The sequence below is a fragment of the Haliaeetus albicilla genome, chromosome Z (genome assembly GCF_947461875.1).
Source record: "Haliaeetus albicilla chromosome Z, bHalAlb1.1, whole genome shotgun sequence".
NCBI lineage: Eukaryota > Metazoa > Chordata > Aves > Accipitriformes > Accipitridae > Haliaeetus > Haliaeetus albicilla.
The window spans coordinates 72,641,890-72,657,343 of record NC_091516.1 but is presented as its reverse complement, the minus strand read 5'-3'; the positions used below and the strand labels follow the sequence as shown (position 1 = coordinate 72,657,343).

The 15,454-nt window shown below is 63.5% G+C and overlaps 3 protein-coding genes across 5 annotated transcripts; 1 reads left to right on the top strand and 2 right to left on the bottom strand.

Annotated features, from left to right (window-relative positions):
• Positions 1-733: 733 nt before the first annotated feature.
• On the bottom strand, positions 734-8,816 carry STRN4 (striatin 4). 2 transcript variants are annotated; one of them, XM_069775674.1, is made up of 17 exons: positions 8,546-8,816; positions 6,439-6,542; positions 6,228-6,301; positions 6,065-6,143; positions 5,808-5,966; positions 5,561-5,717; positions 4,777-4,888; positions 4,563-4,664; positions 4,349-4,464; positions 3,102-3,277; positions 2,955-3,002; positions 2,745-2,866; positions 2,334-2,504; positions 2,105-2,245; positions 1,919-2,017; positions 1,735-1,821; positions 734-1,386 (listed from the first exon to the last, which is right to left on the bottom strand). In XM_069775674.1, the coding sequence occupies exons 1-17, from the start codon at positions 8,747-8,749 to the stop codon at positions 1,217-1,219; spliced, it is 2,121 nt and encodes a 706-aa protein (XP_069631775.1). In that variant the 5' UTR covers positions 8,750-8,816; the 3' UTR covers positions 734-1,216. The 2 variants fall into 2 exon arrangements, with proteins under 2 accessions (XP_069631775.1, XP_069631774.1); XM_069775673.1 differs by having other exon boundaries at positions 4,777-4,915; positions 8,546-8,815.
• Positions 8,424-12,591, top strand: FKRP (fukutin related protein). 2 transcript variants are annotated; one of them, XM_069775675.1, is made up of 2 exons: positions 8,424-8,465; positions 10,920-12,591. In XM_069775675.1, the coding sequence occupies exon 2, from the start codon at positions 11,064-11,066 to the stop codon at positions 12,516-12,518; it is 1,455 nt and encodes a 484-aa protein (XP_069631776.1). In that variant the 5' UTR covers positions 8,424-8,465; positions 10,920-11,063; the 3' UTR covers positions 12,519-12,591. The 2 variants fall into 2 exon arrangements, with proteins under 2 accessions (XP_069631776.1, XP_069631777.1); XM_069775676.1 differs by lacking the exon at positions 8,424-8,465 and adding an exon at positions 10,133-10,615.
• An 869-nt stretch (positions 12,592-13,460) lies between these two features.
• AP2S1 (adaptor related protein complex 2 subunit sigma 1) lies at positions 13,461-15,251 on the bottom strand. Its single transcript, XM_069775681.1, has 5 exons — positions 15,091-15,251; positions 14,365-14,514; positions 14,044-14,157; positions 13,856-13,915; positions 13,461-13,724 (listed from the first exon to the last, which is right to left on the bottom strand). The coding sequence occupies exons 1-5, from the start codon at positions 15,091-15,093 to the stop codon at positions 13,623-13,625; spliced, it is 429 nt and encodes a 142-aa protein (XP_069631782.1). The 5' UTR covers positions 15,094-15,251; the 3' UTR covers positions 13,461-13,622.
• Positions 15,252-15,454: the final 203 nt, after the last annotated feature.

Here is a 15,454-nt window from a genome sequence, read left to right as displayed (position 1 = left end):
ATTAGGGGTGGGGCGGGGGGGGGCACTGAGGGGGTGGGGTCCCGATCGCTGGGGGGGGCATTGTCTTGTCATCCCCCCCCCCCCCAGCAGCAGCACAGGGTTTTTGGCAAAGGGCTTTATTGAGGCACGACCCCCCCAGACACCCCCCCCAAAAAAACACCAAATAAATATACAATAAAAAGCAACCAGCATTAAAAAGGGCAATCTGGGGGGGGGGAACATGACGGACAGCACAGGGGGGGCCCGGGAGGGGGGGGCCCAGACTATCACACAGTGATAAGGCGGCGGTGATGAGCCCCCGGGGGGGGCAATGGGGTGGGGGGTGGGGCTTCACGGCTGTACAACTATACAAGGGAGGAGGCCCCGTGGGGGTTTGCGGGGCCCTAGCCTGGGGTAGTGTTGGGGGGCCCCCCCAGGGGCCTTCAGGCTGGAACTGCCCCTGGGGGGGGTATAGTGCCCTCGGGGGGGGGGGGGTGTAGAGCCCCCCCCCAGGGCTGTATATGGAGCCCTGACCTGCCCCTGGGGGTCTATAAGGCCCCTAATTGCCCCCGGGGGGTATGTAGTGCCCCCCCCCGGGTAAATAGATCCCACAGGTGCCCCTGGGGGGGGATGTAGTGCACCCCCCCGGGGGTAGATTGAGCCCATAACTGCCCTGGGTGTGGGGGGACACACACAGAGCCCTTAACTACCCCTGGGGGTATGGAGAAAACTCCCCTGAGGGACAAGACCAGGGGGGAGAGCACATAGAGACTTTAACTGCCCCGAGGAGGTATGTAGAGCCTATAAGTGCCCCCAAGGGGGTATCTAGAGCTCATAATTGCCCTTGGGGGTATATATAGAGCCTGTAAGTGCCCCCAGAAGGGAACACAGAGCCCATAACTGCCCCCAGAGGTATATAGAGCCCCTAAGTGCCCCCAGGGGAGGTATATAAAGCCCCTAAGTGCCCCCAGAGGGGTAACACAGAGCCCATAATTGCGCCCAGAGGGCTATATAAAACCCATAGGTGCCCTCTGCACCCCCCAGCCAGGCTCCCGGGGGGGAGGGGTTGGGCAGGAGAGTACCGAGACCTCCCTGGGGTGCCATGAGCTGTAGGTCAGCAGCTGGGCTCACCTCCCTGGGGCAGCAGGGCTCGGGAAGGTGACAAAGGCCACTCTGCCACCCCGTATCCTTCTGTGTGTGTGTCTCCTGCCCCCCACCCCCCCGCCCCGCGCCGGTGTCACACGAAGACCTTGGCAAGGGCGTCAGCGCCGGCGCTGGCACTGAGGGCCCGGCTGGGGTGGAAGGCGACGGCGTGGACGGCTTCCTCGTGTTTCTTGCGGTGTGCCGTCAGCTCTTGCACGCACGTCTTGTGAGCCAGGTGCCAGAGGCGCAGCGAGCAGTCGTGACCTGCAGTGGGGGGGGGGGGGGGGGAGGGAACTCAGGTATTTGGCCGGCGGGGGGACGATTGACACTAGGATGATGACACTCCCAGGCATCCGGGGGGGATGAGATGGAGGTGGGTACAGCGGCGGCAGCAGCAGGGAGGGGACATGGGAGGTTGGAAGACACATAAAAGGTGCAGGAGGGGGGGGTTGCAGGAATTTGGGGGAACTTCAGGTCCTCTGGGTCAGCCCAGGGTGGTGACAGCACAGGGAGGGCACAGGAGCAAGATGCAGGAAGCAGTGGCCGAGGAGCGCTGAAACCTGGTGCTCTCATTACGCAGATGAGCAGCAGGACGAGGACAGGGACACTTACTGCCGGACATGAGGAAGACACCGTTGGGATCAACAGCCAGGCAGGTGACAGCATCCAAGTGGGCCACCATGGAGTGTACGACTTTACCTGGTGGTGGGAAAGGGGAGTGACAGTGGCGACAGGGATGTCCCCAACCCCCTCCCCCAGCCTCATTAGGGCTAACGAAGGCCCCAAACAAACCAACCTGTCCGGTTGTCGAGGAAGCGGATGCCGCGGTCATCGCTGGCGGTGATGGTGAGGGGCTGTGAAGGGTGGCTCACCACCTGGTTGATCTGGCTGCCACCTGTGTGGGGACACCAGGATCAGGTCCCATCGCCCCTGTGGCAGTGACATGGGGGACACGGGGGACACCTGTCACAGTGAGACTCACCACCACCCGACCGGGCCTCAAGCACCAAAAGAGGTCGAGCCACCTCCACGTCGTAGAGCACCGCGGTGCCCGTCTGGAAAGCCGCTACAGCATGGCCAGGTTGGGTGGCCGAAAAGGTGACAGAGGTGGGGACACCATGCTCTGCAGGGGAAGGGGGGACAGGGAGGGTGACAGGGGGGTGGTGGGGATGTCCCCAATGCTGAGGGGATGCCCCCCCCACCCGGCTCACCGCTCTGGGCGTCATAGGTGCTGAGGCAAGCGCCGTCCTCGCGCTGGGGGTCCCAGATACGGACAGTGCCGTCAGCGGAGCAGGAGGCCAGGCGGTCGCCAGTGGGGTTGAAGGCCAGGCCCCAGACAGCGTCCCCATGACCCTCCAGGACACCACTGAGCACGCCAGGGTCTGTGGACACCGGGAAAGGTCACCTCAGGGCAGGGGGGACGGGGGAACAGGGTGGCTGGGGGGGTGATGCGGCAGCTGGGATGGGTGGCATTGCAGCCAGAAGGGTGGCATGACAGCCAGAGGGGAACACTGTGGTGACGTTGCAGCTAAAAGGGGTGACACCATGCAGATGTCACCCACGTCATCCCTGTCGCTGTGTCGTCCCCCCCACCCCCAGCAGGAAGGGGAGAGGACACCCACCATAGCCGTCATAGGGGTCCATGTCGAGGTCAGGCAGGTGCCAGCAGCGGATGCGGGCGTCCACGCCAGCGCTGCAGCACAGGGCGCTGTCACGGCCCATGGCAACAGCGAGCACCGGGCCCCTGCGGGGACAGGGACAAGGTGACAGGGAACCCGAGGTGTCCCCAGAGCCACCCGCTCCCCCCACCAGACTGGCCCGTGTCCCCCCACCTGTGTCCACGGAAAGCGTACACCGGCTCCACGTCCAGCGCCGCGTTCCTGGAAAGGGGACAAGAGTGAGGTGACAACCATACCTGGCGGGGGTGGGGGGGAGCGTCCCCATCCTTGTCACCCCTCTGTCACCCCCCCAGCACCCACTTTTTGGGGGCGACGGGTTTCTGGAGGTTCCAGAGCTTGAGGGTGCCGTCCTCGGAGGCAGTGAGCAGGGCAGCCTCGGCGGGGTGGAAGGCCAGACCCCGCACGGCATCGTAATGGCTGCGCAGGGTGAACTTGGGGCTCCACGTCTTCTTCAGGGCATCCCGGCCCTCTGGCAGCTGTGGGGACACAATTGGGGGGGGGGGGGGGGGGGGGCGGGACACGACAGTGGTAGGGGACAGTGGCCATGGGGCAGTGGCACCCCACAGCCCCAGCTGGAGCTCGAAGCAGGTGGCTTTGGGCAGTGAGGAGGGGATGAGGGGTGTCCTGGTTTCAGCTGGGATAGAGTTAACTGTCTTCCTAGTAGCTGGTACAGTGCTATGTGTTGAGTTCAGTATCTGAAGAATGTTGATAACACTGATGTTTTCAGTTGTTGCTCAGTAGTGTTTACACTATAGTCAAGGTTTTTTTCAGCTTCTCATGCCCAGCCAGGGCACCTGACCCAAACTGGCCAACGGTGTATTCCATACCATGTGACATCCCATCTAGTTTAGGAACTGGGAAGGGGGGGCAGGGATTCGCCGCTCAGGGACTGGCTGGGTGTCGGTCGGAGGGTGGTGAGCAATTGCCCTGCGCATCATTTGTACATTTCAATCCTTTTATTACTACTGTTGTCATTTTATTAGTGTTATCATTATCATTATTAGTTTCTTCCTCTCTGTTCTATTAAACCGTTCTTATCTCAACCCAAAAGTTTTACTTCTTTTCCTGATTTTCTCCCCCATCCCACTGGATGGGGGGGAGTGAGTGAGCGGCTGTGTGGTGCTTAGTTGCTGGCTGGGGTTAAACCACAACAAGGGGGCATCAAAGGGATGTGATGGGGACTGGGGTTGTCCAGGGTGGATAGTCATGGGGGTTTGGGGACATGACAGTGACAACAGAGCCCAGGGAATGCTCAGGGCAGGTTTGGGGACACAGCAGGGACAGCAGAGCCCAGGGGAAGCTCAGGGCCATGTTTGGGGACACAACAGGGAGAGTGGAGCCCAGGGAATGCTCAGGGCCACGTTTGGGGACACTATGGGAACAGCGGAGCCCAGGGGACACTCAGAGAAGGTTTGGGGACACAATGGGAACAACAGAGCCCAGGGGACACTTAGGGCCACATTTGGTGACACAACAGGGACAGCAGAGCCCAGGGGATGCTCAGAGCATGTTTGGGGACACCATGGGGACATTGGCAGGTCACTCACATCACAGCTGAGCTCGTTGTCATTGGTGACAGTCAGGTCGGCCAGGTCTCCCAGGCTGACGGCACCACCACCAATGCTGTCCATGATGAAGACGTCGGAGGAGATACCCAGAGACCCTGTGGAGGGGAACAGCTGGGGGCAGCCCTGGGGAACGAGGGCACCTCCAGGGAACACAAGGACCACCCCAGGGGGATGGGGACCCCCAGGACCATACCTTCATGAGGCCGCGGTGGCCCTGCAGTGGCAGGTTTCGGTGGGAGCCCGTCCACATCCCGCAGGTCGGCCAGCATCCCCTGCAGCCGGCCCCGGCGGCTCTCTGCTGGGACATGGGGGTCAGGAGGTTCCGTGTCAAAGTCGGGGGTGGGGGGGTCAAGGGGCATCCACCCAAATCCACTACTCCCCCCGCACCGCCCCCCAGCAGTATTCACCGAGCTCCACACCCTCCCCGGTCCGCCGCCTAGCGCCATTCTCCCCAGAGCCCAGGAAATCGAACTCGTTGAGGGCATCCTCTGAGTCTTCATCATCATCCTCATCCTCCACCTCAGGCAGAAGGGGTTTGGGGGTGAGCTGAGGAAAGGAGGAACAGGGGGGGTGTCACAGCCTGTTTTGGGGTGGACCCCCAAAGCCACCAGGAGACAAGATGGTGGAAACAGGGGGTACAAGTGCTGCTCCCTGCAGCCACTGGGTTTGTGGGATCCCCCTGGGATTTGGGGAATGCCCGGTTTGGGGGACCCCCCCAGCTTTGGCGGATGCCTCAGATTTAGGGGACGCACCCCCCCCTCCAAGTCTAGGGGACACCCAGGTTTGGCAGACACACCTCCTCCCAGCTTTGGGGGACCCCCAGATTTGAGGGACACCCCTGAGGTTTGAGGGAGCCCTCCAGGTTTGGGAGACTCCTCCCCAGGTTCGGGGGGATCCCAGATTTAAGGGACACCCTCCCCCCCACCAGGTTTGGGGCATGCTGAGGTTTAGGGGATCCCCACCCTTGGGGAGCACCTCAGGTTTGGGGCATGTCCAGTTTGCGGAATGCCTCAAGTTTGGGGGACCCCCCCAGGTATGGGGGATGCCTCAGATTTAGGGAGCATCCCTCCCCAGGTCTAGAGGACACCTAGGTTTGGGACCCACCCCACTCCCCCAGCTTTGGGGGTGCCCAGGTTTGATGGACACCCAACTTTGGGGGACACCCCCACAGATTTTTGGGGAGCTGCTTACCTTGACTCGCTGCTTCTTGTGCTGGGGCTGGGTGGAGGGAGGAAGGGTCTCAGCATCCTCATCCTCGTCACTGTCCTCATCCTCACCACTGGGCGGAAAGGGGACCTGCTCCAGGCACCCCCCGCCCCCCCGCTCCTCCGTCTCCTTCCCAGCATTCCTGAGGATGGGAAACACCCATGTTAAGTTGCAGGGGGGGGCCCAGTGAAGCCCCCAAAACACCCCAAACCTTCCTCCCCCCACTCCTTACCTCTGGATCTGCTCCTCGATCCGCCGCACCAGGAGGGAGTCTGCGGTTGGGGGGCTTCCAGGAGCCGGGGAGGTCGGGGGACCGCGACCCAGCAGTGAGCGAACCCGGCGCGACCGCATGTCCAGGATGGTGTCACTGTACCCCACTTCTTCCAGGTACCTGGCGGGGGGGGGAAACACACGGAAAGGGTGTGCTCAGGACACCCCAAAACCTACTGCCCCCCCTCCTCTGCTGTTGTAGGCCCCCGCTCCACTCACTGCCGCAGCAGCTGCCGTCCCTCCTTCCAGGCCAGTGGGCCACCCTCCAACGATGTCACCTCCGTGGGGCCGTTGGACACTGTGGGATGGGGGGCACATTTTGGGGGTCAGACACCCCAAAACCCACGTTTCACCCCCCCTCACCAGGGACAGGCACACTCACCCGGCTCTGTCCCCTCTGGTTTCTTCTCCCCTGGTGTCAGCTCGGTGCCGAATTTTAGCTTGTGGTACTTGGACCTGGAAGGAAGAGGAGGTGGGGGACAGGTGACAGTGGCCCCAAAACGACGGGGGGTTGGTGGCTCCCCCGACAGGAGGAGGGGATGGTGACGCCCAAAATGAGCAGGGGGACCACTGAGTTTTGGGGTGTCACCCACCTCTCCTGTTTCAGGGCATATTCCAGCATCTTGATGCGGCGCACCAGGTCCGTCTTGAGGTTCTCCTGCCCCTTGCGCTCACCCTGCAGAAAGGCCACCTGCGCCTGCGGGGACACGGCAGGGACACAGTGACAGGGGACCCCTCCCAGCCACCACTGCCCCCCCCCAATAACACCCCACTCCCACAATGCAAAAGCTAGGGGACAAGGGGGTGGGGAGGGCTGCAGGGAGGACATCATGTTTGGAGGGGCATGAAGGGTGGGTGACACAGGGACAAGTGGCACCAGCCCACCGGGACAGGAGGTGGCACTGACGCCTGCCTAGGGAGTGACATGGATGGCCCTCAGGCTTGGTGACAGTCCTGGGAGGGACACCGCTGGCCCCAGGTGTGACACTGGTGGCTCCAGAACTCGGTGCCTGTCCTGGGAGGGACATTTGAGGTCCCAGGAGTGGCACCAGTGGCCCCAGAGCACAGTGACTGTCCTGGGAGGGACACCAGTGGCCCCAGGAGTTACCCCGGTGGCCCCACAGCTCAGTGCCAGCCCTGTGAGAGACATTTATGGGCCCAGGAGTGACACTGGTGGCCCAAGGAGTGACACCAGTGGTCCCACAGCTTGGTGCCAGTCCTGGGAGGGACACCAGTGTCCCCAAGAGTGACACTGGTGGTCCCACAGCTCAGTGCCAGTCCTGGGAGGGACAATGGTGTCCCCAGGGCTTGGTGACAGCCCTGGGAGGGACATAGGACACTGGTGGCCCCACTAGTGACACCAGTGGCCCCAGGACCAGTGCCATAAGCTGGGGGCTCGGTGACAGGGGTGGGGGGGTCCCCAGAAGCAGGGCAGGGGGACGCAGCCAGTGCTCTGAGATGGGGTGACCCCATCCCTGTTATTGGGGCTGGTGGTCCCCAGGTCCCCAATACTGGGGTGCAGGGGGGGTCCCTGATACCAGGGCATGGGGATCCTTGATACACGGGCACAGGGGAGCCATTGAAGTGAAGCAGGGGATCCCCAATACTGGGGCTGAGGGTCCCCTATACTGGGATGCAGCGGGTCCCCAATCCTGAGGCTAGGGGGTCCCTCATACCGGAACTGAGGGTCCCCAATTCCAAGGCAGGGCGTCCCTGATACCGGGGGGGGGGGACCCCAGTACTGGGGCTGGGCTTCCCCAGTAGTAAGGTGCAGGAGAGGTCACCCATACTGGGGTGGGGGGATCCTCAATACCAAAGCCTGGGGTGGGGGGATCCTCAATACCAAAGCCTGGGGTGGGGCCCAATACCGGGGTGGGGGATCCCCAATAAGAGGGTGGGGTACACCCTCATACTGGGGTGGGGGGATCCCCAATACCGGGGTGGGGGTGACCCTCACACCAGGGTGGGGGGTCCCCAACAACAGGGCAGGGGGACCCTCACAGTGGGGGTGGGGATCCCCAATACTGGAGTGTGGGGGTCCCCAATATCAGGGCTCGAGGATCCCAAAGCCCAGGGCTGGGGGGTCCCTCACACCAGGGTGGGGCAATCCCCAATAACAGGGCAGGGGGGCCCTTACACTGGGGTGGGGGGTCCCCAATAACAAGGCAGGGGGACCCTCACAGGGGGGTGGGGATCCCCAATACTGGAGGGGGGGTCCCTAATAACAGGGCAGGGGGACACTCACGGGGGGGTGGGGGGTCCCTCACACCAGGGTTGGGGGGGTCCCCAATACCGGGTGGCCCTCACACAGGGGTGGAGAGTTCCCCAATAACAGGGCACGGGGAGCCTCACACAGGGTGGGGAGGACCCTCACAGGGGGGTGGGGATCCCCAATACCAGGGCCGGGGGGGACCCTCACACCGGGCTGCAGGATCCCCAATACCGGGGCCGGGGGATCCCCGATACCGGGCCGGGGGGGGACCCTCACATCGGGGCCAGGGCGGGGGGGGGGTTCCCCGGTCCCGGCTCCCCCGCCCCCGCCCCGGTGCCGCCCCCCGCTCCCACCGCCCGGCGGCCATTTCCTCCCAAGATGGCGGCAGCGGCGGCGGCGGCGGCCCCGGTAACCCCCGGCGGGGCGGGGCGGGACGGTGGGGGGGGGTCCCAGGGAGGTGGGGGGTGTCCCGGGCGCGGCGCCGGTACCTGGAGCTCGGCCCGCTCCGCCTCCCAGCGCCCCTTCTCGGCCTCGAAGCGCGCCCACTCGTGCTGGATGAAGTGCAGGATGCCGGGCAGGCTCAACCCGCCACGGCCCGTCGGTTCGGGCCCGGCCCCGGGGCTGGGACCGGGGGGAACCCCGGCGGGGGGCGGCTGGGCCCTCGCCGCCGCCGCCGCCCGCTCCGCCGCCATCACGGCTGCCACAAAGGGAGCCACAGGGCCGCCGCCGCTTCCTGCCAGAAAGGGAGCCGGAAGTGGGGGGGCGGGGCCGGCCCGCCGTTGCCGCGGCAACAGCGCGCGCGGGCGGTACGGGGGGACGGGGGGGACACGGGGCTGCCAGGACGGGACGGGGCAGGGCGGAGGGGGCCGTAGGGGTTGTAGGGGCTATAGGGGACGGGGTATAGGGGCTATAGAGGGTCTATAGGGTATGGGGGCTATAGGGGCTGCCGGGGACGGGGGGCTATAGGGGCTGACGGGAGCCTATAGGCGACCGGGGGGGTGGTCTAGGGGCTATAGGGGCTACCGCGGGCCTATAGGGGTTATCGGGGATGGGGGGGTATAGGGGATGGGGGGGACAGGGGGAACATGGGACTATAGAGAATGGGGGGGTATACGAACTATAGGGGATGGGGGTATAGGGGATGGGGGTATAGAGACTATAGGGGACCAGGGTATAGGGGATATGGGGGACAGGGGGAACACAGGGCTGTACGGGACAAGGGGGTATAGGGGAGGCAAAGGATGCAGGGGGCCTATAGGGCACGGCGGGTATAGGGGCTACAGGGGACCGGGGTATAGGGGATCCAGGGGACAGGGGGAACACAGGACTGTAGGGGACAAGGGGGTATAGTGGATGCAAGGAATGCAGGGGCCCTATAGGGGATAGGGGGTATAGGGGCTGCAGGGGGCCTATAGGGGTCTGGGTGGGCTATTGGGGACAGGGGGGTATAGGGGCTGGGGAGGACGCAGGGGATATAGGGGAAGGGGAGCTATAGCGATCAGGGGGCATCGGGAACAGAGGGGCACAGGAGCTGTAGGAGAAGGGGGACTATAGGGGACAGGGGCATGACAGGGGCTATAGGAGATGAAGGGAGATAGGAGACTGTGGGGATGGGGGACAGTGAGGCTATGTGGATGGGGCCTATAGCGGATGGGGGCTATAGGGCATGGGGGGGTGCTAGGGGGCTATAGGGGATGGGCAGCATGGAGGCTATAGAGGACAGGGCTAGGGGGGACTATAGGCGATGGGAGGCATAGGAGAGGGAAGTACAGGGCCTATAGGGAATGGGGGATAGAGGGGAAGGGGTACAGGGCACCATGGGGAGGATATAGGGTATAGAGGATATAGGGAATGGGGCTATGGGCGCTATAGGGGAGGCTGGTGTGGGTCCCTAAGGGACGTATAGTGGATGGGGGACACAGGGAGTTGTTGGGGCTATAGGGGATGGGGGGCTATACGGCAAGGGGGCTATGGGGGACTTGGCAAGGGCACATATGGGGGCTATAGGGGTGTACAATGATGGGGATGCACTGCGGTTTAGGAGGGGTTACAGAGGGGGTATGGCAGTGCATGGGGACATATGGGGTGCATACGGCGTGCCTATGCATGGTGATAGGGGGACGTATGGGAGCGTACTGAGGTACATGGGGGTATGGAGAGCTATAGGGGAGTACAGGGTGTGGGATGTATGGCGGGCATGGGGCCAAGGGGGTGTGTGGGGGTGCCTAGGGTTTACATACAGGTGCACAAGGTGTCTGGGGGTATATGGGGATGTATAGGAGTGCATAGGGCAATGCATGCAGGTGTATGACAATGCACGGAGGACTGCATGGGCATGTCTATAGAGGTGTAGAGGGGCACAGAGGGGCTCTCCGGTCTGTATAGAGATGTATAGGGGATTGTATCAGGGTCCATAGGGGAGTGTAAAGCAGCATATGGAGTGTTGTATAGGAGCACGTGAGGTATAGGAGCATGCAGGGGTGCATAGGGGCATCTATAGGCATGTGGAGAGATGCAGGGGCAGCTATAGGTGCACATATGCACATCTATATGTGCAGGTGTGTATATCTGGGCATACACAGGGCCACCTATAGGCCCTATACATCTATAGGTGCCCGTCCCGTCTATAGGTGGGGCACCTATAGGTGCCTGCAGTGTGACACTGTGTGCAATCCGCATATATATAGGGGTTGCCCTTAAAGATGGGGGGGCGTAGTGCCTGTATAGCACTGCTATAGCAACTGGGGATGGTGTTGCCATGGCAACACATCCCCCAGTGCTATGGGCTCACAGGGTGGGGGGGTCGTTAATAAGACCCCTCATTAATGAGCCCTCTTGTTAATGCTTCTTCCCCCCCCCCAGCACCACCACCGAGCCCCCGCTGAGACCGCCCTCCTGCTTGTGACTCCTGTGGCACCACTGGTAGGACCCAGCTGGGGGGGGGCTCATTAATTAATTAGCGAGGGAAGGGCTAATTAAGAGCCCCCCCCCACCCAAAGCTCCGGTATGCGGGTGACACCGTGCCAGGCCACCTTGGTGGGGGCCATCGGCCTCAACCTCCTCGTCCTCTACTGCGCCTGGAGGGGACCAGGGGGGTCTCCCCCCTCCTGCCGTCCCCCCCGCGGTGTCCCTGGCATCACTGTCCTTCTCCGGGACTTCGAGGACTTTGAGAACGACCTGGCAGGGACGGCCCGATCCTTCGCCTCTTTACCTGTCCCGGTGCTGGTGGCTGCTGAAACGGCACCGTATCCACCAGTACCGTTACCGGCAGAGGTTGGCCTGTTACCGCTGCGTCCTGTGGCTGACCGACCCCCGCCGTTGGCGCATCCTGAGCTCCACATCCGCACCCGCCATGTGGCTTTGGTCCCGGATGGCACCCGCGCTGTCCCCGGATTGCTGGAACGTATGCGGGATGCACTGGAAGAAGGTGCCGGTGACACTCGGTTGGTGGCGGCACCGGTGGGATCAGTGCCGTTGCGGTGCCTGGAGCTGAGGTTGGAACCGCAGGCGTGGACGGCGCGGTATGGCCCCAGTGCACCAGGGGTTTGCCAGGCGGTAGAGGGAACAGCGGTGCTGCTACTTCGCACCCGCGACCTCTTCGCTCTCCCCTTCCCCTTGGCGCGACCAGTGCCCACTGCGCTCTTCATCCAGGCAGCGTTCCGGGGCTGGGGGCTGCGGTTGATGCCGGCAGCATTCCCGGCTGCTCGCCGACCTCCCATCTCCCCCCATGGCCGCTGGAAAGCCGAAAACCTGGCGGAAACCCGACAACGCCGGTTGATGCACGACCTTGGCATCAAACGGGAGGTGCTGGCGGACGGGCGGGAGCGCTGGTACGGCTGCGGCAAGGAGACGGCGCGATGCTTTGGCACGGTGCACGCCCGTACCCCCCAGTACCTCCTTGCTGGGCGGTGGACCCCCCCATGCTGCCTAAGGGCACTGCGGGAAACCGCCCGGCACGTAGCCAGGATCCTGGAGGCCACTGGCGTACGGTACTGGTTAGAGGGGGGGTCGTTACTGGGGGCTGCCCGCCTCGGGGACATCATCCCTTGGGATTATGATGTGGATTTGGGAATTTACCGGGAAGATGTGGGTAAATGCCGGTGGCTGGCGGCAGCAGCAGCAGGGGAGCCGGTGGAAGACACTGAGGGTTTCCTTTGGGAGAAGGCAGCAGAGGGAGACTTTTACCGTGTCCACTACAGTCGGAGCAACCGGTTACACGTGGACCTGTGGCCCTTTTACCCCCGCGGGGGGGTGATGACCAAGGACACCTGGTTGGGGCACCCCCAGGACATGGAGTTCCCTGAAAGTTTCCTCCGTCCCCGGGTGCCGATGGCTTTTGCTGGTTTCACTGCCATGGCACCCAACAATGCCCGTGCCTTCCTCGAGCTGAAGTTTGGGCCGGGAGCCATCGAAAACCCTGAGTACCCCAACCCTGCCATCAAGCGCCTGGGGCAGGACTGAGGGGGGGGACAGGATGTGTCCTCAAGGGGGTCCATCCCCCGCCTCATGACAATAAACCCTCCTGTAACACCCATGGGGCTCCTTTGCGCCAGTCTCACCCCTGGGTGACACCCATTGGGTACTCTGGGAGTCCCTCTGCCACCCTGATCCATCCTGGGGTCCCTATGCCATCCTAGGAGGTCCCTCTGGGCCACCCCTCGGGACCCCCATCTACCCTGGGGGTCCCTCTGCCACCCTAGCTGTCCCCAGCCACCCTGGGGGTTCCCAGGAGTCCCCAGGGGTCCCTCAGCCATCATAGGGGTCCCCCCAGCCATCCTTAGCCCCCACCAAAGGGGCTCCCCAGCCACTCTGGGGGGTCTCTCTGTCACCCTACCTGTCCCCAGCCACCTTGGGGGTACCCTGAGCCACCCCCAGGGTCCCCACTTAGGCCCAGGAGTCTATCCATCCTGGTGTTCCCCCCAGCCATCCCTGGGGGTCCCTCTGCCACCCTACCTGTCCCTGGGTGCCCTGAGGGTCCTCTGGGCCACCCTCAGGGTTCCCAGGAGTCCCTGGTTAACCTCGGAGGTCCCCGCAGCTGCCCCTGGGGGTCCCTCTGCCACCCTACCTGTCCCCAGCCACCTTGGGGTACCCCAATAGCCCTTAGCACCACCCAACGTCCCTTGGGCCAGCCCCTGGGGTCCCCATCCCTCCTACGGGTCCACTAGAGTCCCTGGCCACTCCCCCCAGCAGGGACAGGGCCATGGACAGAGGCAGAGGAGCAGGAAGGGGCTGGATGTGGGGGGACAGTGACCCCCTGCCCCACACTGACCCAGCTGTGGGGGGCCTGGCTGAGCCCCCCCACCCCCAGTGGGGCAAAGGAGTTGGGGGGGGGGCTTGTGGCCCCGCCCATTTTGTGCCAAAACAGAGGCAGTTCTTCCCCCACTCCCCGACAGGTATGGGGGCTCTGGGAAATCGCAATCATGTTTATTCACAACACGATGACGGGTACATGGAGAAGCAGGGGGGAGGGCGACAACACACACAATACCAAGACCCCCACGCTGCCCCCCGAGGGGCTCCAAGGGGGGGGGGGGGAAAGGCTGGGGGGTGCAGTTTGGTCCCAGCTCACTCCAGTGACTGCAGCATCAGGAGCTGCTTGAGCACCTTGGTCTGGCTCGTCTCCCGGATCTCCCCGGCCAGGAACATCTCATCCACCACTGTGTAGACCTGCGGCCGGGCCCCAGCGGCGTAAGGGAGCATCCCCAGACCCCCAGGACTCCCCCACATGGGGTGGGGGCTCCCCCAAACTTCTCCCCCCTCCAGGGCAGGAGGGGAGTCCCTGACACCCCTTTCCTCACCTTGTAGAAGTTGAAGACCAAGTCGAGCTCACAGACGTTGTGAAAATATTCATTGAGGACCTGTGGGAGGGAGGAACAGGCAGGATGCGGCCCAGTGATAAGGAACCGGGGAGCGGTGCAGTCGTTAGCGCAACCACATTAATTAAAAGCCAAGGAGCGAGGAAAAGGGGGGTGGGGAGTCGCCTCACCTCCACGAAGTTGTGGATGGCTTCAAGGTAAGCCAGATTGTTGTCGGTGACGTCAACGCAGATGCAGAAGTAAAGCCCTGCATAGCGTCGGTAAATGATCTTGAAGTTGCGGAACTGGAAGGGAGGGGGACACACACATAAAAAAGGGGAACTGGGAGGACTGGGAGGAGCAGGATGCAGCCAAGCACAGCCGCATGCTTCGTCCCCACTGGTGAAAGCCACAGCACTCAGACTCGAGGCTGCTCCTGGAGCTCCAGACTCATCTCCTGGATTGGGAGGGAGGGGATTTGGGGTGAAATTGGAGCCTTTTGGGGCTGTTACCTCCACAAAATTGGTGTGTTTGGCGTCGCGGACGGTGACGACAGCGTGGACCTCCTCGATCAGCTTCTGCTTCTCATCATCATCAAACTGCATGTACCACTTGGCCAGGCGGGTCTTCCCGGCCCGGTTCTGGATCAGGATGAAGCGGATCTGCACCGAAGGGGGGGCAAAATAGAGGAGTTGGGGGGGGCAGAGCCAGGTTTTGGGAGTTCCCTCCCCCCATCCCCTTTTTTGGGGGTATTTTCTGCCCCCCCCCCAAATGTCTCCCTATAGGGACCCTGTAAAGTACACCTCCCCGGCTGCTCTGCCCTATGGGGCACCCTGGTCCCCCCCCAAAGGGTCACTATAATGGGGCACACTATGGGGTCGTCCCCCCCCGAGCTGCCCCAATAGCCCTTCCCTAAGGGGTGCCCTACAGGACCCCCCTCAACCTGCCCTGCCCTACGGGGGTGGGGTGTCCAATACCCGCCCCCAAGCCACTCCCTATAGGAACACTATAAGGGGCCACACTGTGGACCCCCCCCCAAGCCACCCCTCTCCACGGGGCACCTCAGTACCCCCCCTCCCCCAGTAAAGACTCTACAATGGGGCGCCCTATAGGGAACCCGCCCGACCGGACACCCCAATATCCCTCCTCCAAGGCCTTCCCCCCCCTTGCAGACAGCGTCAGGGGGAGCCCCCGGCCGCCCCCCAGTCCTCGGGCCGGTGTGTCCCCCCGCTCCTCACCATGACGGTCCCGGTCTGTAGCCCCCCCCCTCGCCCCGCTCCCCGCGGCGCTGGCTAGGGACCGGCCCGCCTCCTCCCGCCGGATATCCGCTCCGGCCGCGGGGCACGCCGGGACTCGTAGTTGGGGAGTAGCTATCGGACTACGTTCCCCATCGGGCTTTGCGCGCGCACAGCATGCCAGGATACATCCCCCCACCGTTTCCGCCTCGCCCAGCGCCGCCCGCCGCCGGCAGGGGGCGGTCGCGCCTGGCGGTAGTGGAGGCCGCGGCGCGGCCAGGCCTCGTAGGTCGCGGTGTAGGGGGGGGGCCCTTCCCGGGCTCCGTGGTTACCGGGACCGGGGCTGCCCCTGTGAGGCCCAGCCCGC